Source organism: Stegostoma tigrinum, chromosome 13 (genome assembly GCF_030684315.1).
Source record: "Stegostoma tigrinum isolate sSteTig4 chromosome 13, sSteTig4.hap1, whole genome shotgun sequence".
NCBI classification, from domain to species: domain Eukaryota; kingdom Metazoa; phylum Chordata; class Chondrichthyes; order Orectolobiformes; family Stegostomatidae; genus Stegostoma; species Stegostoma tigrinum.
Window position 1 is genome coordinate 72,443,843 of NC_081366.1, and position 27,066 is coordinate 72,470,908.

The 27,066-nt window shown below is 44.9% G+C and overlaps 1 protein-coding gene across 1 annotated transcript in view; it reads left to right on the plus strand.

Moving 5' to 3' along the window:
- The first annotated feature begins 16,844 nt into the window (after nucleotides 1–16,844).
- Nucleotides 16,845–27,066, plus strand: part of LOC125458470 (sialoadhesin-like) — a 92,826-nt gene continuing 82,604 nt past the window's right edge. The window contains exons 1-4 of the mRNA XM_048543741.2: nucleotides 16,845–16,911; nucleotides 18,654–18,723; nucleotides 22,253–22,382; nucleotides 26,118–26,208. Of these exons, the coding sequence (XP_048399698.2) occupies nucleotides 16,845–16,911; nucleotides 18,654–18,723; nucleotides 22,253–22,382; nucleotides 26,118–26,208 (358 nt within the window). The remainder of the gene's footprint in view (nucleotides 16,912–18,653; nucleotides 18,724–22,252; nucleotides 22,383–26,117; nucleotides 26,209–27,066) is intronic.

A 27,066-nucleotide genomic window follows, 5' to 3' on the forward strand; every position in this document is an offset into this window, starting at 1 on the left:
AGAGTGGTACAATGAAATATAAGCCATCTGTGTTCTCATGGCCGTGTTAAGCTGTACAATACGAAGCACAGTCATTTTAACTTTCGGGAGGGTGAGACTGAGTTAACCCTCTCAAGAGGCAACAACCGCATAGGGATCATAAGGGACAGCAATTTGATATCACTGGCTCCCAGTGTTGCAACTATCACTTTTCTTTCTGTCACAAGTAGCCATTGATTGAGAGTTGGCCCCTGGGGATGTTTGGTATGTTACAGTGTCCTATTTTTGAAAATATACATATATATTTAGTGAAAATACCTTTATGGCTGTGCAGTGATGGGCTTTGTCTATGAATTTCACTGTGTTCATCAAAAACTTGGAAAATATGCAAATTAAATAATTGTGGATTAATTACTAACCAGGATATTCCCCACCCCCCAAGAAATAAATAAAGCACTTGAATTATTAGGAGTTACTGTGTTCAAAATGTGGTGTCTCTTCAAATGGAAAGTCAGTGTCATGCGTAGAATGGCTATTCAAGAAGAGTTACACAGCACAAGGATTCTTATCGGAGTAACTAGCTGAAGCTCGGGAGAAGTTGAACTCAGTAACCTTTGCAATTCCGGATTTAATGCCTTCGGTTGCCATGCATTTTTCTCCCAGCATTATACTGTGGAGAAGTTAAGAATTGCTGTTGTGACTTTCACGTCCTCAGAGCATTCCAAAGTATTTCACCGTCTACGAAGTACGTTTTTGGAGTTTGACATAAAGAGAACTGGAAGGCATTTTGAGTGCAGCAAGGTCCCACAAACGGCACTGAGGCAGGACATCAATTGTGGAAAGATGCCATTCTACACCGTCACTCCAAACAGCATGCCACCCACCCCCAGCACCCTCACATTACCTTAATTAACTCACCCAACTCGCACATCCTGGACAATTTAGCATGGCCGATTCACTTAACCTGCACACCCTTGGACTTTGGGGGGTGGGGTGGTGTGAGGGGAGACTTGAGGCACCCAGACGAAACCTACACAGATGCAGGGAGAATGTGCAAACTCCACATGGCTGGTCGCACAGCGCCAGAATTGAACCAGGTTCTCTGAATCAGCAATACTAACCATAGAGCCACCGCGCTGTCATTTGCTGTATAAAAGTAAAATGCTGTGACGATGAAAAGTAAAATTTCGCACATTCTGGAAACACTCAGTGGCCCAGACAAACATCCTCAGAGCAAGGAAAAGAATGAAGGATCCAAACCTGACAATCTGAGTAGGAATTGCTATTTTGATGCAGAACCTTTCATTTTTGATGCATTGTTTATAGGAGACCTGCTTCCTCCTAACAAAACTGGTTGTATTCCTATATGTGTACATGAAAAAGGAGAAAGAGTTTCACATTTGTCCTTCCAATCTTCCTTCCCTGGTTCATAAAATCATGGCTTATCTGATTATAACTTCAAGTTTAAACTCCAGCCGACCCCGATAACCTGTCACCCCCTTTACTTAACAAGAATCCACTCACATCTGTCAGAAAAATATTCAAGGATCCTGCTGCCACTGCCAAGAAGACAGTTCTGAGAACTCATGACCTTCTGAAGAAATTGCAATTTCTGATGCCTCTTTTTTTATTTGTCCTGCCAAAATGAATGAATGTCTCCTTGCGAGGACGGTGTACCTGGAGACCCCACCAGGTTCCCTACTCCCTGTCACTGTACCTTCAGACCTGTGGACCGTTGGCAGGGATGATGGAGACCAGGTCTGTGCAGACCCTGAGGACGCTGGGCCCGGTTCTCCTTGGCTATCACTGCCCTGCCCATGGAGACAGACAGACAGTCACATAGCTCTCTGCACTGCTGCTGCTTCTGGGCCCTGATGGTCATTCCCTCACACATTCCTTCCTGCAGCTCCTGTCCCTCCCTGTGCAGGTGGATGGAATCCCTGATTCCGGACTCCAAAGGGTCCTCCCCCGCCGGGGCCTGAGCAGGTGCCTTGTCTCTGCCCGTCCTCCGAATGCCAGTGATCTGGCCCGTGTCTTCCTCAACCAGCTGCAGAGCTGTCATGGAGAGAAATTACAAAGAATTGTGAACACAGCCTATTCCATGAGGTAAATAATCGTTCCATCCATTGACTCCGTTTAAACTTCCCATTGCCTCAGGAAAGCAACAAACACAATCAAAGATAATAAAATGTGAGGCTGGATGAACACAGCAGGCCAAGCAGCATCTCAGGAACACAAAAGCTGACGTTTCGGGCCTAGACCCTTCATCAGACCCTCTGATGAAGGGTCTAGGCCCGAAACGTCAGCTTTTGTGCTCCTGAGATGCTGCTTGGCCTGCTGTGTTCATCCAGCCTCACATTTTATTATCTTGGAATTCTCCAGCATCTGCAGTTCCCATTATCTCAAACACAATCAAGGACCCTAGTTATACTCTCTTCTACCATCTTCTGTTAGTCAGAAGATACAAAAATTTGAAAACAAATACTAACAGATACAAGAACAGCTTCTTCCCTGCTATCATCAGACTTATGAATGGAACTTTCATATTTAGAATTGATCTTTTTCTACACATTCTATATGGCTGTAACACAGTACTCTGCATTCTGTTCTGTTATCCTAATGTGCCTGATTTGCCTGGATAGCACACAAAACAACAATTTTCACTGCACAGAAACAGAAGTTGTTTGAAAAGCCGAACAGATCTGGCAGCATTTGTGAAGAGACACCAAAGATAACATTTCAGTTGCGGTAAGCCTTCCTCAGAACTGACGTAGGAAGATTCTGAGAAAGGGCCACTGCAGGTGAAGTGTCAATATTGAGTTCCCTTCACAGATGCTGCCAGATCCATACAGCTTTTCCAGCAACTTCTGCTTTTGTTTCTGATTGACAGCATTTGCAGTTATTTCAGTTTTTCTTTAGTACTTTTCACCGTACTGTGACAATAATAAATCAATTCAAATCAAAAATAAGCTTTTCACCAGATTGTAAAATGTGAAGCTGGATGAACGCAGCAGGCCAAGCAGCATCTCAGGAGCACAAAAGCTGACGTTTCGGGCCTGGGCCTTCGTCAGAGAGGTCTAGGCCCGAAACGTCAGCTTTTGTGCTCCTGAGATGCTGCTTGGCCTGCTGTGTTCATCCAGCCTCACATTTTATTATCTTGGATTCTCCAGCATCTGCAGTTCCCATTTTCTCTTTTCACCAGATTGTATTCCCACATTCTTTCATGTTAACCTTCCCCGGAGAAGCCAGGATCTAGACTGGTCAGGAATGGAGGAGATGGCCTTGATAATGCTTCCTCAGAGTACTCTCATCCTGTGTGTGCGTGTGTGTGTGTGTGTGTGTGTGTGTGTGTGTGTGTGTGTGTGTGTGTGTGTGTGTGCGCGTGTGTATGTGTGTGTGTGTGTGTGTGTGTGTGTGTGTGTGTGTGTGTGTCTAAAGGTTGTTGAAACAGAGCTGCCATCTCTGGTAATATCTACTACACGAGCCTTTCCCCATTGCCACCACGATGGCAGCACAGTGCCTCTGATGTTAGCATTGCTGCCTCACAGTGCTAGGTTTTTGGTTTCCACTCCATCCTCAAGCAACTTTCTGTTTGGAATTATCATGTTCTCCCCATGTCCATATGGGTTTCATCCAGGTGCTCCAGTTTTCTCCTACAGTTAAACGATGTGCAGGCTAGGTGGAAAAGCCATGGGAAATGCAGGATTATAGGGACAGGGCAAGGTGTTGGGTCTGGGAAGGAAGCGTTTCAAAGAGTCAGTGCTAACTCGATGGGCTGAATGACCTGCTTCCATGCTGGTGCGATTCTGAGACTCTATGACTGATTTCATTGGTTGCTCCTTTAATCAGGAGATAATTATTCAGATTAAGTATAATAGGGATAATGGCAATATCTCATGAAATAAATAAAGGTTACTTTGACTATGAGGCTGACGGGGAATGAGGTGTTGAATGTTCCTAACTGTAAGAGTGGGTGTGGATGATATGCTCTCACAGTTGTGGATGGTCACTGTCACTGTCACAACCCTTGTGTGTGTACAAAGAAATCCTAGCTGCAAAGGAAGGTGAGAGAGTGTCCTGCACTTTTTTAAGAATGAAGGGAAATCAGGAATGTGAAACAAACAGTTGCACTTAAGGACTTAATAAACTGGAGAGTTGGTCATCCTACAAAGTCTTTTTTTAAGACAAAAGGGGATAGTTGTGACTATCGGCCCCTTAGCTGGACTTAAGTAATGAAAATATCATTAAAATTGTAATGTGATGAATTAGACAGAGATCTTATCAGGGAATCCTCGTACAACTTTCTGAAAGGCCTTCTAAAAAGATGTCCAGGTTGAGGATGCAACTGAAGTAAAATACAGGTATTCCTCGTATCTGTGAGGATTCCATTCCTGAGCATGTGAATGTGAAGTTTGTTTAAAAATAGTTAAAAATCCTGGAAATGCCAGTTTTGCACGTGGATATTGAATTTTGTTGTTCCTTATTTTTTGGCACAGATAGGCGAATTCGCAATTCTTGATTTCATGATACAGAGGCTATTTCCTTGTAAGCCCTATGCTTTCACAGCCCAATTTAACATAAAATAAAACATGTAATTTTGTCAGCTTCAGTTCAAATATTGCGCCTGGACTTCAAAACCAGTGGATGTTATTGAGACTTTGGAAAGCATAGCAAGAGAGCCATGTGCTCAATTACCAACTTGAAATATCTCAGCAACTAGGATTAGCTCAAAGAGTTTGGCTTGTACATTTTCAAAATGTGTAGCCTGTGAAGGCTATAAAATAATTAATGGTCTAGATTTTGTTTACATGAATGAATGGAACTGGACAGATGAGAAAGAACAGGAGATGTCAGTCATGGAGGTCATCCTTTACAAAGATATTGACAATCAGAGGCTTTTTTCCACGGACCCACAGCTGTTGTCTCATGTTGTGAATGAAAGTAGTCACCACTAAACCACTCTTTCACCTGTGAGAGGTACAACTTGTGGTGAGTTTAACCTAAAGGTCACCACACCTTCAGCACAGGGCAACTTTGAGAAGGCAGGGCCCTTATGGTGGCCTCAATCATCCAGGAATTGAAGCTGGCCTGTAGCGTCTCTCTGCATCCCCCGCCAGCTGTCCAGCAACTGAGCTGGCCAACCGCTATGTTGCGGTACTGATTCACTGAAAGTCTTACATAATGGGCTTTACCTGTCTCTGGCTCATGAAGAGATCACCTTGGATGAACGTTAAGTGCCCTATAATACTAAATCAGAGCCTAAGCATTTCTTGTGCTTGATTCGATCACCTACAGGTATTGAGGGCTGGCAGTGGAATAACTGTGTAGTGCTGGTTGCATTGTTGTTCTTTCCTCTCTGCAAAGCTTTGCCTGTTATAGGACTTTACATAGAATCCCAACTATTCGCTACATCAACACCACATCAACCCTTCGAAGAGCATCCCACCCAGGCCCAATATCCTACCCTCTCCAGGTAACCCTGAATATCCCATGGCTAACACACACATCCAGGGACACTATGGGCAATTTCCCACAGCCAATTCTCCTAACTTGCATATCCTTGGACTGAGGGAGGAAACTGGAGCACCCGGACGAAACCCGCATGGACACGGGGAGAATATGCAAACTTCACATAGACAGTCGCCCAAGGGTGGAAGCGAACCTGGGTTCCTGGCTCTGTGAAGCAGCAGTGGCAACCGCTGAGCCACTGCGCCACCCACACAGACAGTCTTGTGAGTTTATTCCCTCTCTCAGCCTAGTGCTGGTGTCCCAGAAGCGGTTTTAGCTTTAACTGCATTACTGACTGGGGGATGGCCCTGGCAATTCCTCTTGTTGCTGAGAATACCTTGAAACTTGAAGCCAGATGTTATGACATATATCTGAGAGGCACAGCTGGCTGAGCTGGGGAAATAAAAACCTCACAGCTGGAGGCATTGACTGTAAAGAAGCCCCTTTAGAGTTTCCTGGAACTGATGCCTGAAAAAGAAACTTAGTAAGCTAAAGACAGGTTAAATATTTAAATAAATGCAAAATACCTCGAATACTGGGAACCTGTTATTATAAAAAGGAGAATGTTGTAGGTGTGGTAGGATCTTTGGAGAGAGAAAAGTTAACCTTTGAAGTCTGGCATGATTCTTCTGCTGAATTTGTTCTTCAATTCACTGGACTATTAGTGGTAACAGGCGTAATGACAATATCCTATGAAATTAGTAAATGCTGCCAGACCTTCTGAGATCCTCTGACTAAATAATTAACTCAAAACCTCTGGGTCTTGGGTTTATTTGCATCTGCATCTTAGGCTCAGCCATGGTTCAGTGGTAAAATTTAAATCTGTAAGCCAGACCAATACAAACCTTGCATCTATGCCTGATTGTCCATACAGTGAAACAAACAAGAATTCATGAGCAATAACACGATTTCAATGCGAAGTCAAGCAGGAATTGACATTGAGCTACCTGAGGAGGAATGGGATCCGCTCCTAACTCTGCTCTGATCAGTTAGAGATAGATAATAAATGCTGACCCAGCCAGTGGCTCCTACATCCACAAATGATTGAATAAAATCTCGGAAGGGAGATGACTAAAATCATGGTGTATTACAGTATCAATGAATAATAAGCTTCTTTTTCCAGAAGCTGAAGGCAATGTCTTTGGTCTTGCTGCATTTTTGTCCAAAACCAGCCAAAATCAATCATGCATGATGAAAAATCAGAGGCAATGGAGCTGTCACAGAAGATAATACTGAGGGAGAAATGGGTGACATTAGCAGACATTGGGAGGCAACGTCCTTGCGGTATTATTGCTGGACTATTAACCCAGAGCCACCCTGTTATCCCGGGGACCTGAGTTTAAATTCCGTCACGGCAGATGGTGGAATCTGGATTCAATAAAAAGATGTCAGGATGTAGGGAAGGAAAACTGCCATCCTCACTCTGGACTCCAAATCCACAGCAATGTGGTTGATTCTCCACTGCCCACGGCCAATTAGGGACAATAAGTGCTAACCTTGCCAGTGATGCCCTCGTCCCATGACAGAAGAATGAATAAATGAAATATGGAGAGAGAAGTGGGCCCTGGTGACATTGCTAAAGAACCACAGTAGATGAGAATTTGGAGGATTGTGAGGGATAGATCCTTGAGGGACACATAGGATCCCTGGAGTGTGGAAGCAGGCTATTTGGCCCATCAAGTCCACACCAGCCCTTTGAAAAGCATTCCACCCAGACCCACACCTCCTACCCGAACCCTGTAACCCCACATTTATCATCACTAACTCATCTAGCCTGCACATTCTTGGACACTATGAGCAATTTAGCATGGCCAACCCCCCTAACCTGCATATGTTTGGACTATTGCTGGAAACAGAGCAGCCAGAGGAAACCCAGGCAGACACGGAGAGAATGTGCAAACTCCACACAGTTACCCGAGGGTGGAATTGAACCAGGGTCCCTGGGACAGCGGTAATAACCTTGGAACCACCGTACCTCTCCTTGAGAAGGAAAGCTCCAACATTTGAATAGGAAGCTGTTGCAAAAGATTCTTTGTCAACAGTTGGTTGGATAAGAATGAGTACAGGATGACGTATGATGGAGGAGATGATTAAGTGCGATAAAGTGTGTCAACGGCTACAGAATGGTCAAGAGCATTAATGAGCCTGTAATGATCGGTTACTTAGGATGTCATCCGTGTCCTTCATAGGAACTGTTCTAGTACAGGTTGTTAGGTGGAAACCTGAATGAGAGATTTATAAGTGGTGGCGTGATTATTGTGCAGCTTCTAAGTACACAGCATTCAAACTTATCTCAGCTCACCCTCTCAGCTCCTGAGCAGCCTGTTTACTTTAGCTCTAAGCCCACATGCGAGCTTACCCATTCGAGCACCATGAGAAGAGCAGTCACTAAGCTCACATAATCAAACATGGAAGGGCACGACAGTCAGAAGGATGGAGAGAAAGGAATGAACGTGATAAACTGATAAACAATTGCTCAGTGACGAAACCGAGGAAAGAAAACAATCAAGGTAAAATCCGAAAGAACTACGGATGCTGTAAATCAGGAACAAAAACAAAGTTGCTGGAAAAGCTCAGCAGGTTTTGGATTGTGAAGAAAAAAAAAACAGAGGTAACATTTCGGGTCCAGTAAGGAAGGGTCGCCAGACCCGAAATGTTAACTCTGTTTTCTCCTTCACAGATGTTGCCAAAACAATCAAGGTACAAGAAGCTTGAGGTGATATATGGGTGGTGCATAAGAATGAGGATTAAATGAAAGATGAGGGGATGGAGGAGGGTGAAATGCATGAAGTATGGGGATGGGTTATTTGGTGGTATAGACCACACAGCCATTTATAGAGCCTTAGCACGATATGGTACAGAAGCAGACCCTTTGGCCCAACCTATCCATGCTTCCAGGTTGCCTGAACAGAACTAGTCCCATTTGCCTGTGTCTGGCCCATATCCATCTCAACCTTTCCTATTCACATTCCTCCAAATGTCTTTTAAATGTTGTAAATGTACTCACCTCTGAAATTTCCTCCGGCAGTTGTTCCATATTAGGACCACCCTCGATGTGCCTCTCAGATCCCTTTTACACCTTGCCCCTCTCACCTTAAACCTATGGACTTTGCACTCCCCTACCTTGGGGAAAAGACATTGCCTCTTCACCTCATCCATGCTCCTCGTGATTTTAAGAGCCTCAGCCTCCTATGCTCCACGTGAAAATAAGCCAGCCGGTCGAACAATGGCATTTGTACTTATCAAGGATTCTTCTGTTCTTGCTTTACTGATCATGGTTGTAATCACAAACATGCATTTCACATTTGTTAGACAGAAGTGTCTCAAAGTCACATCTGTCTGCCTCAACCCCGGCAAGAACCCGAAGCAGCAGAGGATTTCCTGGAACGGTGCTGACTCAAATATTTTTAGATAAAAAACCTTTTCTTTGGAAGGATGATGTTGAGTAATAATACCAAATGCAGCACCACAGATATTGAGGAAGTAGTTGTGCATTTCTTGTACACACTAAATGCTGACCTATCAACCATATATTTCAAAGCACACAGCTACAGTTTGAGGGATGGGATTGGGACTGAATAGAGGAGGGGCTTCAGTGGAAGATAGAACATGCAACCTGTTATAACTGCCTCTCCAACCAACTTTATGTTCATTGAGGCAAAGACATTTTTCTTGCATAGAATCACTAGTGTCTGGAAGCAGGCCATTCCACCAATTCAAACCCACACCCACCCTCCCAACAACATCCCACTCAATCCTTGTAATGCTGCATTTCCTATGGCTAAGCCACCTAACCTGCACCCTTTGGGCAATTTAGCATGGCCAACCTACCTAACCTGCACATCTTTGGACAGTGGAAGGTAACAGGAGCACCTGAAAGAAACCCATGTAGGCACACGGGTAACGTGCAAACTCCAAGCCTGGGATTAAACTCGGGTCCCTGGTGCTGTGAGGCAGCAGGACTAACCGCTGAGCCACCATACCGCCCATTTCCTGTCAAACCGAATAGCATACAAGGATGAAATGAACCTTGATGATAACAATGGACAATACTCAAACACATGTTCCTTCAACATCCTGCTGTAAGTTAATGGAAACCATAGCTCATCAAAACAGTTCTGTTGAAACACAACAGGCTAACTGGCTGTAGGTTTTATAGCAGAGATTAAGAGGCAACATCATTGTTGGTTAAGTTGATCAGAGAATTTCAATACAGCACAGTTGAGGGTTAATAATATTACTCTGTGTAGGCAATTGCTGTGCAACAAAATGGCTGCCAAACCACTTTACAATACAGTGTTAACTAAACTTCAAAAGGCACTTCATTGACTGTTAGAGTGTGTAAGGACATCCTGAGGTCGTAAAACACCGGATATTGATGATTGAGGCACCACAGGGCAGTCAAGCATGTGTGACTACAGAATGGATAAACATGATCTGAGTTGGTCATCTGAAGCAAAATTGGAGGTGGCTTCGATGATATGACCATCTGATCCCAATCTAGGAATCCATTTATCAATATGATTAGGTAACTGGAGCACCGCCCATTTCCTATTTGGGGGTGGGGGTGGGGGTGGGGTATCTACCTTAGCCTGGCTGAATTGGTCGGAGTTCGAGGCCTGGAAACAGGACTACTCCAAGTGTTATCTTACAGGATCCAAGTGCTGCCCATAAACCAACCAGTGGCCTCCACGCTGTAGTACCGGCTGCTCCCGTTGACCCCTGAACCTGGTTTTGACACAAAAATCCAGAGAACATTGGTTCATTTCTCCCAGGACAAGAAGATGAACTGGGTCACTGCAGAGGTTTGAAATACCCTCCATTGAGGAAGGTGGTCAGTCGCTGGTGTCCCTCCACACCTTACACCTTCGGACCCTGCAGCGACACCTTTACAACGAGCCTCCCCCCGCCCTGGGCGGTGCACCCTGGTAACCGATGTTTTATTGCCACCTCACTCACAACACGCATATACCATGAGCATTTTCCAGTCTCCCTTGGGGCGCTGCCTGTCGTTTACCAGAATCTGGCCAATGTCTGGAACCTGGTCGATGCATGCCGTGTCTTCCCCCATCAGGGACAGCAGCTATCGGCAGAGAGACACTGCTTGGGAATCTGCACTGCCACCATCGTGGAAGAGGGGTGGGTCGTTGCCAGGGGGGTGACCAGATCAGGTGCATGCTGGGTGGGAGGTGTCCAGCCTGGGTGCTCCCTTTGGGTGCTGGACAGTCCTTTCACAACCTCGGTTCTCCCCGAGAGCTTTCTATAGCTGATGTTGCGATCATTGCCATATTGTCAGGCTCCACAAACAGCAGTGAGATAATATATTAAAATAAGATGGCCTGACAACCTCAGTGTATGATGTTGGTTTAAGGGTAAGGCCAATGAATGCACAGAAAATGGTTAAGGCCTAAATATTTAATACTTTCAAGAAGAAATTAAATTTCATTCCTCGGCTAAAGGGCTCCAAGGCTGTGGAGGGAAAACAGGAACAGGGAACAAAGTTGGATGAATGCCTGACAAAGTGCCAAATGGCCTATTCCGGCTCCCATTTCCTGTGCTTCTGAGTAAAATTCCTCAATAAGAACTCCCCTGTTATGTGGAGATAGTAAGAGCTGTCGATGCTGGAATAAGAGATAACACTGTGTGGAGCTGGATAAACACAGCAGGCCAGGCAGCATCAGAGGAGCAGGAAAGCTGATGTTTTGGGTCGGGACCCTTCTTCAGAAATGGGCCAGACCTGAAATGTCAACTTTCCTGCTCCCCTGATGCTGCCTGCCCTGCTGCGTTCCTCCAGCTCCACACTGTGTTATCCCCTGTTATGCGACTTTTTTTAAATCGATGTGCCACTGTGTATCTCTAACATCTCACTCAAAAGGATGTATTCATTCCTAGCAGGCACGGGAAAATTGAAGGGAGGAGCAGGCTCATTGCCTGCTCCACAACCCCACCAGCCACCTCCGGATCTCGGGTAAGGCGAAGGACCGGCCAGAGGATGCAATTCGAATCACAGGCGAAGGGTAGGGTGTGCTGAGCAGTGAGGTCAGGCAATGAATTTGAAATGTGATCAAGGGATCAACTTAATGATGGCACACACTGGGAGTGGCATAGCCAAGGAGGCAGGAACTTTCACCTGGCAGGCATTAAGAATTGAAACTAGGCTGCACTGATTTGTGGAGCAGAGAACCAATCGGGCAGAATGTCGATTGTCATCCTGGTAACTCTTGTGCCAGCCATGTCTCATTCCAACTATTTGACCCTCCCATCAAAGGCATTGTGTTTTTTCCCCATGGAATCCCTATAGTATAAAAACAGGGCCATTCAACCCATCGACTCCACACCAACCCTCCTCTCCTATCCCTATAACCCTGCATTTCCCAGGGATAACTCACCTAGCCTGTATGCCCCTGGACACAGATCCTTGAAGGCATCAGGGCAGGTGAAGAGGGTAGTTAAGAGGCAAACGGGACATGTGACTTTATTTGTTCGGGCATTGAAGGCAAGAGTTGGGGGTTTATGTTTGGAGCTGTGTACAAAGTAAGTTAGGGCACAGCTGGAGCACTGTGGACAGTTCCGCTCGCTACATTGTGTGAAGGCTGTGATAGCACTGGAGAGGTTGCAGAGAAGATTCATCAGGATGTCACGTGGGCTGGATTGTATCAGCTGCAAGGAAAGATTAGACAGGCTGGAGTTATTTTCCTTAGAACAGGGAAGGCTGAGGGAGTGCCGGATTGAGGTCTACAAAATTATGAGAGGCATAGTTTGGCTCAAACTGCATTAAATATTTTCCCTTTATGGAAAGACCAATAGCCAGGGGACATTGATTTAAGGTAAGGAGCAGGACAAAAGGATTTAGGGGGAAATTATTTCGTCCAGAAAGGTGTGTATCTGGAGTTAGTGCCGAAAAGGGCAGTAGATACGGGAAACGTTACAACAATTAAGGAGGATTCAGATGAATCCTTGAAATGTCAATAACTTACATGGCTGTGGACCAAGAGCTGGGAACGAGATTGTTGGATGCTTGATGACTAGCAATGACATGGTCAGTTGACGGGGTTCTTTCAATGCTGTAATTTTCTACGACTGTACAACTCACGATGTCTTTTATTTTCCTATTCGACTAGTCTTTCACCTCAGCGTCTGCAAGTCACAAAGAAAAGATCCCAAACCTAAGTTCATTGGTGTGGACAGAGATAATGAGAACTGTAGATGCTGGAGAATATGAGATAACAAAGTGTGGAGATGGACGAACGCAGCAAGCCAAGTAGCAGCTTAGGAGTACAAAAGCTGATGTTTCGAGCCTAGGCCCTTCATCAGAAAAAGACCAGATGATCATTGCCATGTGGATCAAGGCCAAGGTCCAGTGTGGTGGTATTTGATCATTCACAGTTAAGTATAAGATAGTTCATTAGATTTGTTGTGTTACTTGTTTTTTTGTAGTGTATTTTGATCTGATGGAAGGTCTAGGCCCGAAACGTCAGTGTTTGTATTCCTAAGATGCTGCTTGACATCTCGTTCATTGGTGTGAATGTGGGGGGGTGCGCCGTCCTAACCAAGACCCCCTGCTAAATTGATGAAGGGGCTGAAATACCATGGAAACTTTGCTCATCATGATGTCATGGGTACAAGTAGTTCTATGGTCACACCAACCCAACCCCTGCCTGATCTGTTTCTTCTGATAATGATTGCTAACAACATCCTTTGTAAGGGCAGGAAACTATTTGCCTAGTATGCAAATGAAACCAATTCTTTGTCAAATTAGAAGAATGTAAGAAGGTGTAGCCACATGCTAGCACCTAGTTATATTTTCTACTGATATAATGGATATTGTTACTGCAGTTTTGAGGAGGATCATATATTCAGAACCCTAAGTTGCTCTGCCTACAAGTCATCATCACAGTAGAGTGGTTCTTATGTCACTCATCAGTATTGACCCTTTCATGTTGTGGCCAGACATGCTGTTCAAAATGGTGGACTTATAAAAAGCCAGGCAATTACTAAAGCATGCTGGGAAATCGAGCCAAACATTGGTCAAAAGAATCTGTGCTTAAGAAAAAGGCAAGCTATAGGCAGGCTGCAGCTTCAGAGGGCACAATATATAATCAGCACAGGGCAATAGGAAACAATGGGTTGTTTCCCAGAATAAAGGGTGCTTCACGCGCCTTTGTTTGGGATAGGCCACCTGAACTGGTCGTCCTAACATCTCCAGGAATGGAGGTCCAAGGGCCACCCCACTATCAACACATCAACACCTGATTGGGCCGGATCGATCAGGGTGACCGATCCATTGGTAGGAATTGAAGATCTTTGCAAGGTGGGGTAGGCTAAAATGTCCAGGTATAAGAATCGACGCAGTGCCACCTCAGAACCAATAACTCGAGACCAACTGATGAAGAAAAGATGACTCTGAGGCCACCGGGAGAAGAAGACCAGATGATCATCGCCATGTGGATCAAGGCCAAGGTCCAGTGTGGTGGTATTTGATTATTCACAGTTAATTATGAGATAGTTAATTAGATTTATTGTGTTAATCGTTAGTTTGTAGTGAATTTTGTTGTTACAGCATTAGTTGTGTTGAAGTAGATAAAGATCACTTCTGGCTACCATTAACAGTTAACTCACAGTTTCTTTGCTGGAAGAAGGTTTAAAACACACAGTGTGGTAGGTGTAACAAAATCCTTTATACTTTATCTCCCTCCAACTTTATTACCTCTTGCCACCATTTTACATCCGTGCACATAATTATTTTTACCCTATCCTCCCAAATTCCCCACCCCAGCCCTTGACCACTACTTTCCTCCCCCATCCAAGAATCTGACTTTATAACTTCAGGCAATCTGTTGATATTCCTTCAAAATGTCTTCACTTCAGGCTTGGGGACTGGTAGTTTTCTTTACATTTTGATTCTGCTCCTGACAGTCAAACTTTGAGATTTACTTCACACATAGACATGTCAAAAAGGCATTTGACACACTTGCCTTCATGCTCAGGCCTTTGAGCACAGGAGTTGGTAGGCCATGTTGAGGTTGTACAGGACATTGGGGAGGCCTCCTCTGGAATACAGTGTCTAGTTCTGGTCATCCTGTTATAGGAAGGATATGATCAAGCTGAAGAGGTCTCAGAAGAGAGTTACCATGATGTTGCTGAGTATGGAAGGTTTCAGTTATAAAGAAAGGGTGGATAGGCTGGGACTCTGTTTACCGGCGTGCGAGTGGCATGATCTGGTAGAGGATTATAAAATCATGAGGGTGTAGGGAGGGTTAATGATAGTTATCTTTTACCTAGGATAGGGGGTTTTCAAGACTACAGAGCACATTTCTCAGTGAGAGGAGAGGCCTCTAAAAGAAGGACATGAGGGAAAGTTTTCTTACAGAGAAAAAAACTGAAAGAACTGTGAATGCTGTAAATCAGGAATGTAAAACAAATTTGCTGGAAAAGCTCAGCGGTCTGGCAGCAGCTGTTAACATTTTGGGTCTTGTGACCCTGTCTCGGAGAAAACATTAACTCTGTTTCTTACAGAGAGGGTGGTTTGGGTGTGGAATGAACTGCATGCGGGTAAATACAAGAATAGGAAAGATTTGGAGGGGTATGGGTCAGGAGCAGGCAGGTGGGACTAGATTAGTTTGGGATTATGTTCAGCATGGACTGGTTGGACCGAAGGGTCTGTTTCCATGCTGTATGGCTGTGTGGGTGGATTCTCTCTCTCCATGCTTACCCTGTGAAGCAACTAAAGGAGAATGAATCATTGTGCCAATAATGTTGTTCTTCCATACTCTGACATGCTCATCATTTAAAATGGGAGGAGTGTTTGTAGGTGGAAACACATTCTTCATTTAATAACTGCATCCCAGGGGTTGAAGGGTGAGGGGCTGAGCTACTTTTACAGGATTCACTCTGGGTGTTTATCATTGAAGCTGGCTACAAATTTGATAATTTCCTTTCCCCAATAAAAGAGAAGCATTGGAAACATCTTGCTTGAGGGCTTCCTAGTCATATTATTGCCAAACATTCAATTAACACCCTGTGAATCAGAGGATTAATCCAGGAGCAATTAAGGAAAAAAAGGAGGTTTAGAGGGGATTTGAGCAACAATGTTTTCACCCAGACAATGGCGGTGTTCTGGAATACACTGCCTGGGAAGGTAGATTTTTTTTAAAAATTCACTTATAGGGTGTGGGCGCTGCCGGTTGGGTCGGCATTTCTTGCCCATCCCTAGTTGCCGCTTGAGAAGGTGGTGGTGAGCTGCCTTCTTGAACCGCTGCAATCCACCTGCTGTGGGTTCAGCCACAATGCTGTTAGGGAGGGTATTCCAGGATTTTGACCCAGTGACAGTGAAGGAACGGAGATATAAGTCAGGATGGTGTGTGGCTCGAAGGGAAACTTGCAGGTGATGGCATTCCCGTGTATCTGTTACCCTTGTCCTTCCAGACGGAGGTGGCCATGAGTTTGGAAGGTGATGCCTAAGGATCTTAGAGCAGTAAAATTATGCAGTGTATGTTGTAGTTAGTATACAGTGCTGCTACTGAGTGTCGATGTTGGAGGTAGTGGGTGTTTGTGGATGTAGTTCCAATCAAGTGGGCTGCATTGTCCTGGATGTTTGAACCGAACTGAATTGTATTAGCTTTACTGTCACATATACCAACATGCCGACAGTGAAAAGTTTACAAGTTGCCAATTAGAATACCATCTTAGGTACCAAGGTGCAGGTTCTGGAGAACAAATTCTTGGAAAAAAAAACAAAAATAAAAAAAAAGTCTAGCATTACAGACTTTCAAAACTACAAAATCATGGTAATAAATTAGAAAACAAAAATAACAGCCCTTCGATGATAATATAATTAAGAAAGAGAAATTAACAAGAAAAGAATTTAAGATGAAATCCACTTAATCCATTTCACGGCTCTGCTCTTGAGGACCCGAGCCCAACAAGTCCTTCCCGTGTTGGAATCCTGGGCCAGAGCCGCTAGTACCGAAGGAAAAACTGCCTGGAGTCACAGATCGAGAGAAGCCACCACATGGAGAACCAGTCCGCTGCCAATGAAGGGAGCCACGTGCTGGACCAGACCATCCATGCCACTGCAAAGACACTACAGAAGCCTCAAGGAAGAACTGGGCCATTGGATTGCCAGGCCGGGCTCTCACCTCATCCGAAGCAGTGCCGTTGAAGGACCCACCAGGACACAGCCATGAGGAACAACCGGATCCCCAGTGACCCTCTATTGCAGCAGCCCCTCGGAACCTCTATCCTCACCCAAAGCTGCCAAAGGAAGATAAGAAGAGCTAGGTGATGAGCCAGAACTAGGGCCGCCGCAATGATGCAGAAGCTGCCAGGAACCTGAACTTACTTCTGACTTCACTGCCATGAGTTTGTGCCGCTGGGCCTACACGCCAACACCAACGCCTGCAACTGAGTTCTTCACCAAGAGGGGTAAGTAAAATAAAATAAAAGAGAAAAGAAAAGACAGAAGAAAAGAGAAAATAACAAAGAAAAGTGAGTGGGCAAACCTTGGACTCAGAAGCCCTACGCTGCCACCATCTGTGTGTTGTTGGGGCTGCACCCATCCAGGCAAGTGGGGAGTAAAGCATCATACTGCTGACTTGTGCCTTTTAGATGGTGGACAGGCTTTGGGGCGTCAGGATGTGAGTTACTTGTGTCAGTGTTCCAGGCCTCTTATAGCCATTATATTTATATGATGAGTCATGTTGAATTGCTTATCAATGGTAACCCCTACAATGTGAGTAGTGGAGGATTCAGTGATGGTAACACCGTTGAATGCAAAGTAGAGACGGTCATTACCTATCACTCATGTGGCGTGAATGACAGAGTCATACAGCACGGGAATGGACCCTTCACTCCAACCAGTCCGTACTGACCACAGTCCTAAACTATGCCTACCACTTATCAGCCCAAGCCTGCATATTGTCCAGATCTTGTGGCATTGTTACATGGACTGCTTCAGTATCTGAGGAGACATGAACGGTGCTGATAATGACGCAATCATCAGCGAACATTCCCATTTCTGACCTTATGATAGAGGGAAGGTGAGGCAGTTGAAGATGGTTGGGCCTAGGACACTACCCTGAGGAAACTCCGCAGAGATGTCCTGGTACTCAGCTGACTGACCTCCAACAACCACAATCATTTTCCTTTATACCGCCGATATGCATTGATTCCAGTTCCGCTCGGGATCCTTGATGCCACTCATGGTCGAATGCAGTCTTGATATCAAGGGCTTTCGCTCTCACCTCACCTCTGGAATTCAGTTCTTTCGTCCATGCCTAAACAAAGTCTGTGATGAGGTCAGGAGCTGATTGGCCCTGGGTATCACTGAGCAGGTTATTACTGAGCATGTGCTGCTTGAAAGCACTGTTGGTGACACCTTCCATCACGTTATTGATGATTGAGAGTGGACTGATGGGGCTGGAATTGGCCAGGTTAGATTTGTCCTGCTTTGTCATGAGGTGAAACACATCACAACCTCTATAATGTAAATGGCTGAGCACTTGAAATGTCATAACGTTTTTCTTTATTTGTTCACGGGATGTAAGCATCACTGGCTAGACAGCAGTTATTGCCCCATCCCTAACTGCCCCAGAGGGCAGTTAAGAGTCAAACACATTGCTGTGGGTGCGGAGTCATATGTAGGCCAGGCCAGGCCAGTTAAGGATGGCAGTTTCCTTCCCCTAAAGGGCATTAGTGAAGGATTATTATTACCTGGCCTGGCCTACATGTGACTCCAGATCCACAGCAATGTGTTTGACTCTTAACTTACCTCTGGGGCAATAAATGCTGTCTAGCCAGTGATGCCTACATCCCGTGAATGAATTTTAAAAAAGCTATGACATTTCAAGTGCTCAGCCATATACGTTATTGGCTATGGACCAGGAGATGAAAAGAGTAGATAGATTGGTGCAGACCAGATGGGCTGATGGGACTCTTCTGTGCTATCCAATTCTGTGACATACAACATGCCTTTGCTGCTATTGCTGTTTTGGGTACCTGTTACAGGCTGCTATTGAATTGCCATTGTTGCATGCTTCCCTTCGTTGCTTTTCAAGGGAGGTTTATTTACATAAACTACTTCCTTTTTTTCTGCTTCGGAGTTGTGGGAAGTGTGTATTGGTGTTGCTATGTCTTCATTAACTTGGGTTTTTACTGTACTCTGTCAGTGCAGCTGATTTCCTTTTTCCTACAGTTCTGCCAGATTAAACTAGAAGATAGTGTGACCTGCCAGAACTAGTTGGTTTAGGAGCGATGTTGTGCCAAGGAAGGTGGTTAAAGTAAATGGTAAGGACATGTTCATTTTTACATTCAGATGAAGTCAGTAATAGTTGAGGCTGTGTAGAGCTGATATTTAAATTGAATGAACATAATGTAGTCATATCTTAGTCAACAATAAATTTTAAACAACAAATATTTTACAATTACTGATACGATGAAGAAGCAGAATTTTGTAAAATAATTTAGAAAATATGATCTATTTGCATTAAAAAAATAAAGGCAGTTAACTCGAGGGCTAAGGTTTAAGATAATTGGCAAAATAATTAGAGAACAAACAGCAATATTCTCTGATCGAAAATGTACAGCCCCGGAAAAGAGTTGTTGAGATTCAATAATGAGTTTAAAACTTTAAGGTTGATTTAAGAATGTAAAATATAAGGGATATAGGGAATGAACTGTGGAATTGCTTGCTCCTTCTAAGATCCTGATGGGTTGAACATTCTGTAAAATGTGTTGGTCATTTTGGGTCTTCAGGTCAAAAATGTTTCAAGGAGATTGTTTGAAAATCAGATGTTTTGTGTGGGAAACAATTTTGGAAGGGCTTTTTAGAGATAGAGACAGACATTGGTAATTGCCATTGTGAAAGATGCAGACAAATGAAGAAAAATGCCCATTCTACCAACTACAGCTGGAGGCCTCCTGCAAGCTTTATCAACACTGAGCTGCAACCACTTCAACCAAAATATTTATCTGCTGTATTTTCCATCAAACACTCATTGGATTGAAAATTGCTGGAGATCACGTTTTTTGTTTGTTTGTTTTTAGTATAGATTCCAGCATCTGCAGTAATTTGCTCTCAATCAATGGACTGGGCTGAGTCTGTCACCGTTCATCAAATTTGCGAACATGAATAGAATTGTCTCATGTCATCAGTCCACCATGGGCAATGGTTTTGGGCTCCTGAGCTTCAGTGGAACCTGGAATCCTTATAGCACAGGCTGTGCTGTTGACCACTTGTGCAACCCATGCACAGCCTCATGTTGAGCATAATTCTGGGACTTGTAAGCCAATAGTATGAGAAGATTCTGGATAATGTGATACCTTTTTCACAAACATGCTCCATGTACACCCGCTGGACATTGCGTAATCTTTCTTAGTTGAGTGGGCATTAATTAGCATTAACTTTAATTACTTAGTCCAATACAAAGATCTATTCTTCAGTGGTAATGATGTGATAGTTAAATCACTGGATTAGTCATCCAGAAACTGTGGCTGATATTCTTGGGACATGGTTTTTTTTCCCTCACAGCATGGTGCATGAGAATGTAGTGGAAGCTGGTAAAAAGCAGCTGATAAAATTTAATTACTATTACCAACTTTGCAATATTAGTCTACATTCACAAATGGTGTGTTGAAACTACTCCTGATACTTGTCAGTTATCCATCAGGTTTATTAATGGCCTTAAGAGAAGGGAATCTGCTGTACTTAATTTGTTTAGCCTCAATTTGCATCCAAATGGAGGAGACATTAGTGTAGTGCTAGTGTCATCAGACTAGTAATCAGGAACCTCTGGTGACGTGGGTTCAAATCCCACTCTAGCAGAAGGTGGAAATTTGAAATCAATCATGTGGTGTTTAAAAAGTTGGTTTCATAGAGATATACAGAATGGAAACAAATTCTTTGGTCTAACTTGTCCATGCCAAACAAATGTTCTAAATTAATTTTGGCCCATATCCCTCTAAATGATTCCTGTTCAGGTACGCATCCAGATGTGTTTTAAATGTTGTAATTGTACCAGCCTCCACCACCTCCTCACACCATACTTCGCATGAAAAAGGTTACCCTTTAGGTCCCTTTTAAATCTTTACCCTCTCACCTCTCAAGGCAACTCTGCAACCACTGCTGTTTGTTATAAATTCCCTTATAGTTGACTAACGCCCTTTAGGAAAGTAAATCCTCATGCAGTGTGGCCAGTATGTGACCAGAACCACAGCAAGGTGGTTGGCCTTTAAATGCCCTCTGTGCAATTACAGTTGGGCTACAAATGTTGGTCTAGCCTGTAGCGGCCTCATCCCATGAATGAACAAAACTAAAAACATCTGCAGTAATGCGGTTGACTCTTAATTGGTCTCTGAAATGGCCCGGCAAACCCCTGAATACACCACCAAGCTGGAATGGGCAAGAAATGTTCATTTTGCCAGCTGGGTTCGCATCCCAGCAAGAGAGAAGCAAATCCATTCTGCGACAGAGATGTTTTTGTTTTACCTTTGCTGTGGCAAGTACTGTGGCATACGGTTTTCAGAAGGCTTTGAGGCAAGTTTTGCATGCGTTGCGTTGAAGAGGAACAGAGAGATCATTTCTCCAAGTGTGTCTGCTGCATATGGGATGTGGGTTGTATGCCTCTGCCTCTGTAGCATAGCTCAGAAATAGAGCTGAGCAGGTACAGGCAGGAATCTCTGCAAAGGTAGAGAGGATGAGGAGTGAGGGTAAATGCTGACTACAGAAGGATCAACATGGCACAGGAGTTTCAAGGGACCATTTCACACATTTTCAACCTCCCCCCACCAAAGCAGCCCAGCCAGGAGCGATGCCCAATGCAACTAGGATTCAACTAGGTGGTAACAGCAGGTTGTACAGGGGCTGGAGTCTCACACCAGAGAAAGCATTGTACTGCCAGTGATCATCAAAGTCACAGTGGCAAGGAACTAGAGGTAGCAGACATATCGAGTAACTCCACCAGCTACAATTCTTTGAGAAGGAAGCTAGATCCATCCATGCAGGCAGATCCAAATAGGTGAAGGATGAAACTGTGTGAGATGCCACATGGCTTTGCCAGCACAGTGGGGTTCCCAAACATGCCGGGCATGATAAACTGCTGACAAAAAGCTCTGTAGGCTAATTTCCATCGTCTTAATGGAGAGTCACAGGAACTGCAAGGGCTACCTTTTTATCTTTGCAGAATGGTATGTGACCGCAGCTGGCACATCATGGCAAATTGTTGGCAACCACCACAAGGTTTCCATATGCAACCAGTCTCCCATGCCAGAATGGGTTGCTGCTTGGAGGCAGGGACACCTCACATGGCCCTCATTGAGGACATTCCTGCACTTACATACCCTCACTTCTCCCCATCCATCCGCCCATGCACCAATCGCACGTGTAAAAGGCATGGAGACCCAAGGAACTGTGGATGCCTGGGCAAGATGTACAGGTTGGCTATGCCCACCAGAATATTGCCAAACTAAGGTCACTTCCACTGCCTCCAAGAGCATAAAAGGCACCTAGGGATAAGCAGTGGGAAAAAAGACTTTGCACACGTTGTCGGACAATCTTACCGAGTTGGAAAGGTCCAAGATGCGTATCACTTCCTCATTTTCCTCATTCTGCGACAGAGATGTTTTTGTTTTACCTTTGCTGTGGCAAGTACTGTGGCATACGGTTCTATTTCTGAGCTATGCTACAGAGGCAGATGCATACAACCCACGTCCCATATGCAGCAGACACACTTGGAGAAATGATCTCTCTGTTCCTCTTCAACGCATGCAGCAACTTGCCTCAAAGCCTTCTGAAAACCATATGCCACAGTACTTGCCGCAGCAAAGGTAAAACAAAAACATCTCTGTCGCAGAATGAGGCAAATGAGGAAGCGATACGCATCTTGGATATTTCCATCTCGGTAAGATTGTCCGACAACGTGTGCAAAGTCTTTTTTCCCAGGCTGGGGAGTCCAAAACAAGAGGGCATAATTTTAAATTGAGAAGGGAAATATTTAAAAGTGACTTAAGTGGAAACTTTTTCACGCAGAGTGGGGTGCGTGGACGGAATGAGCTGCCAGGTGAAGTGATGGTGGCTGGTACAATTACAACATTTAAAAGGAATCCTGATAGGTTTATGAATAGGAAAGGTTTACAGGGATATGGGACAAATGACGGGAAATGGGATTAGATCAGATCTGGATGTTTGGTCAGCGTGAACTGAAGATTCTGTTTCCATGTTGTATGACTCTGTTATGCGTAAGTTAATCGATACATTTGCCTATGTTACAGGACTATAGCCATTCGTAACAATGTATTGATTGTTAATTTCTTGAGTGATCAGACACATCATATCTAAGCTTTTGTTCTTAAAAAGATTTAGCTTACGTCATCTTGGAGAATATGTGAATAATAAATAAAAACTGATTCTGGTACAATAGCAATATTTAAAAGGCATCTGGGTGGATACATGAATGGGAAGGGTTTCAAGGGATATGGGCCAAATGCTGACAAACGAGGCTAGACTAATTTGAGATATCTGGTCAGCATGGATGAATCGGACTGAAGGGTCTGCTTCCATGCTGTACATCTCTGTGACTCTAGAGGCATTTCTTCCTTTCAGGGAACATCCCTTCACCACCATTGATCATTCCCACCTTACCAGCCATAATCATACAATCGCTACTGTGTGGAAGCAGGCTATTCAACCCATTGAATCCACACCAGGTCAGTAACCCTGCATCTCCCTTGGCTAATCCATCTAGTCTACACATCCCTGAACACTATAGGCAACCTAGCACAGCCAATCCACCTAACCTGCATATCTGAACTGTGGGAGGAAATCAGAATACCCACAGGAACCCCAATAAGATACGGGGGAATGTGCAAACTCTAAACAAGCAGTTTCCCAAGACTAGAATTGAACCTGGGTCCCTGATGCTGTGAGGCAGCAATGCTAACCATTAAGCTACCATGCCACCATTATGTAAAATCACATTGTAATAATCCCTTAAGGAGATTCTGCAATTTAAATAAAAAGTTATTAGCATCTTTGTCCAACAACAAATCCAATTCTTCGAACACACTGCAGGCATTGACCCTCATGCATTATCTGATCTCTTGTCTTGCTGATGCAGATGGCCTTGGAAGATGCTCTCCACCCGCTCAGGATCAGACAAGAGTCCTTTCCCTGTCCCACAGATCCTTTTGCCCAGCTCCAACACCCTCCCTCCACCTGGACCCCTCCCTCCGGTCTTTTATTTGCACTCAATCTGTTCTTTGAGAACCGTTGCCATGACATGGGTCACCTCAATTTTGCTGCCCCCTCCTCACACAATCTAACCTATCTCCCTCCGAACTGACTGTACTCCGTGTGCTCATTTCCAACCCTGACTTTGTTATTAAGCCTGCCGATAAGGGTGGTGCTCTTGTAGTCTGGCGTACTGACCTCTACATTGCAGAAGCTGAGTGCCAGCTCTTAGATACCTCCTCCTACTTCTCCTGGCCATGACCCCCCATGGAACATCAAGACGTTGTTTTAATGACGGTAACGGACCACATTTCATCTGGCAATCACTCCACCACCACCCCCACCCGACCCCACTGCCTCCAAGCTAATAGTGCACCAACCCCACACAACTTGCTCGACCTCCTCCCAAAAATCCACACATGGGACTGTCCAGGCAGACCCATTGTTTCAGCCTGATCATGCCCTACAAAATTCATCTCTTCCTACCTTGAATCGGTTTTCTACCCCTACCCCGGTCTAGCCTGTGCCCATGTACATCTGTGCTCTCTCTGACGCTCTACTCCAGCTTGGGAACTTCCAATTTGTATGTTCCAGCCGCCTCCTCTTTACCATGGGTGTGCAATCCCTTTACACTTCCAATCCCCATCGGGATGGTCTCAGGGCTCTCCGCTTCTACCTGGAGCAAAGGCCTGAACCGCTCCCACCCACCACCACCCTCCTCCGCTTGGCCGAGCTCGCCCGCACCCTCAACAACTTCGCTTTTAACTCGTCTCATTTTCTTCAGGTCAGGAGATAGCCACGGGTGCCCGCATGTGCCCTAGTTATGCCTGTTTCAGGGGTACGTGGGAAATTTAGCATGGTCAATCCGCCTCACCTGCACATCTTTGAACTGTGGGAAGAAATCAGATCACCCAGAGGATGCCTGTGGTATGTGGGTGTACATGGAACATTCCTTGTAACAGTCCTATTCTGGGCACCACCCACAACTGTTTCTCCAGTATACTGATGATATCATCGATACTGCTTCCTTCCCTCGTCCGGAATTGGAAAACATCATTGATTTTGATTCCAATTTCCACCCTGCCCTCACTTCCATCTCGTCTATCTCTGACTCTTCCCTTCCTCGACAGCTCTGTTTCCATTTCTGGGGTTAAACTGGCCACTAATATCCATTATACGCCCACTGACTCCCTCAGCTACCTGGACCACACATCCTCACACCCTGCTTCCTGTAAAGACTCCATTCCATTCTCTCAGTTCCTCCATCTCCATTGCTAATGTTCAGATGAGGAGAACTTCGAAAAGGGAACCTCTGAAATGTCTGCCTTCTTCCTCAACCAAGGATTCTGGAGCACTGTCGTCGACAGAGTCGTCAACTGGGCCCGACCTATCTCTTGCAATTCTGCCCTCACCCCTTCTCTTTCCTCCTGCAACAGCGATAGGGTTCCCTTTGTCCTTACCTACAATCCCACCAGCATCCAGAAGATCATCTGATGCCATTTCTGCCACCTCCAGCGAGATGCCACCACCAGACACATATTCCCCTCCCCTCCCTTGTCCACTTTCTGCAGGGGCCTTTCCCTTTGGAACACCCTGGCCCACTCTTCCTTCACCGTAAATACCACCCACCCCCCAACAGCCCCACAGGACCATCCCCTGCAACTGGTGAAGGTGTAACATCTGCTTATTTACCTCCTCCCTCCCCAGGATCCAAGGGCCCAAACATACCTTCCATTTGAAGCAGCACTTCACCTGCATTTCCCAGAATCTAATCTGACTGCATTCGTTGCTCACAATGCTGTCTCCTCTACACTGTGGAAATGAAAAGTAGACTGGGTGACCACTTCACAGAACATCGACATTCTGCTCATGAAAAAGACCCTGAACCACCTGTTACCTGCGACTTTAATGCACCACCCTGTTCCCTGGCCAACATTTCTGTCTCTGACTTGCTCAGTGTTCCAGTGAAGCTCAACACAAGCTGGAAGGGCAACACCTTATTTTCTACCTGGGGACCCTGGAGCTTTCCAGATTCAATATTGAGTTCAGTCATTTTTGGGCCTGAACTCTCCCATGCCCCAGCACCTACCCCATACACCAAGCCTTGTAATCACATAGTCTGCCATTAGACACTACCCATTGTTAGCCACTTAAAATCTCCATTAACAGCCATTCACCCTCCTAGAGAGATCTACTCTTTTGTCTATCCAACTGCTCTTCTCTCTCTTTGGGCTCCAACCCCACGAGTCACTTACTCCTTAACCCCTACCGCACCCTATCTTCTGCATAAAAACCAACAGTTCTGAGGTAGGGTCACACTGGACCTGAAACGATAACTCTGGTTTCTCTTCACAGGAGCTGACAGACCTGCTGAGCTTTTCCAGAAACTTCTGTCTTTTTTGTTCAGGATCGGAGTTTGCCATCTGGGATGCCTGCTGAGAAGCAACAATATGGTGCCACTGATAGGGACACATATGCTGGCATCCCAAGAGAGAACAGTGAGTCTCAACTGCATCTAGCCACTGCCACTCACACCCAACATCATACTTACCAAAACTGTCAAACTGAGTAGAGCACAGGTTTACAATGAATGCTTCCTTTGGGCAATGAGATCTACAGTCATGATGAAAGTGCACTAAGCTTCAGACAATGGCCTTGTGGTATTATCATTGGACTATTTTTTTTTTAATTCTTTCATGGGATGAGGGCATCGGTGACTGGGCAGCATTTATATTTCCATTCCTAATTGCCCAGAGGGCAGTTAAGAGTCAACCACATTGCTGTGGGTCTGGAGTCATATGTCGGCCAGACCAGGTAAGGATGGCAATTCCTTCCCTGAAGGACATTAGTGAACCAGATGAGTGTTTCCTGACAATCGACAATGGATTCATGGTCATCATTAGACTGTTAATTCTAAAAGTATATACATTTTTTAATTGAATTCAAACTCCATCATCTGCCATGGCAGGATTTGAACCTGGGTCCCCAGGGCAGTATCTGGATCAAAAGTCCAGCGATAATAAGTCTACACACTTACCTCCCTCGGAATACCAGGTAACATGTTGGGGACACAGGTACAAATGGCAGATGGTGAATTCAGTAAAAAATGAAATCTGGGATTAAGAGTCTCACTGATGACTGTGAAACTTTGCTGATTGTCAGGAAAAGCCCGTTTGGTTTCCTAATGGCCTTTAAGGAAGGAGATCTATCATCCTTACATTTGACTTCAGGCCAACAGTCAAGTGGTTGACTGTTAACAACGGGCAATAAATTCTGGCCTGGTCAGTGATACCCACATCCTGTGTATGAGTTAAAAAAAAACACTTTGATGACAGCTTTCACAGCAGCACTCAGAC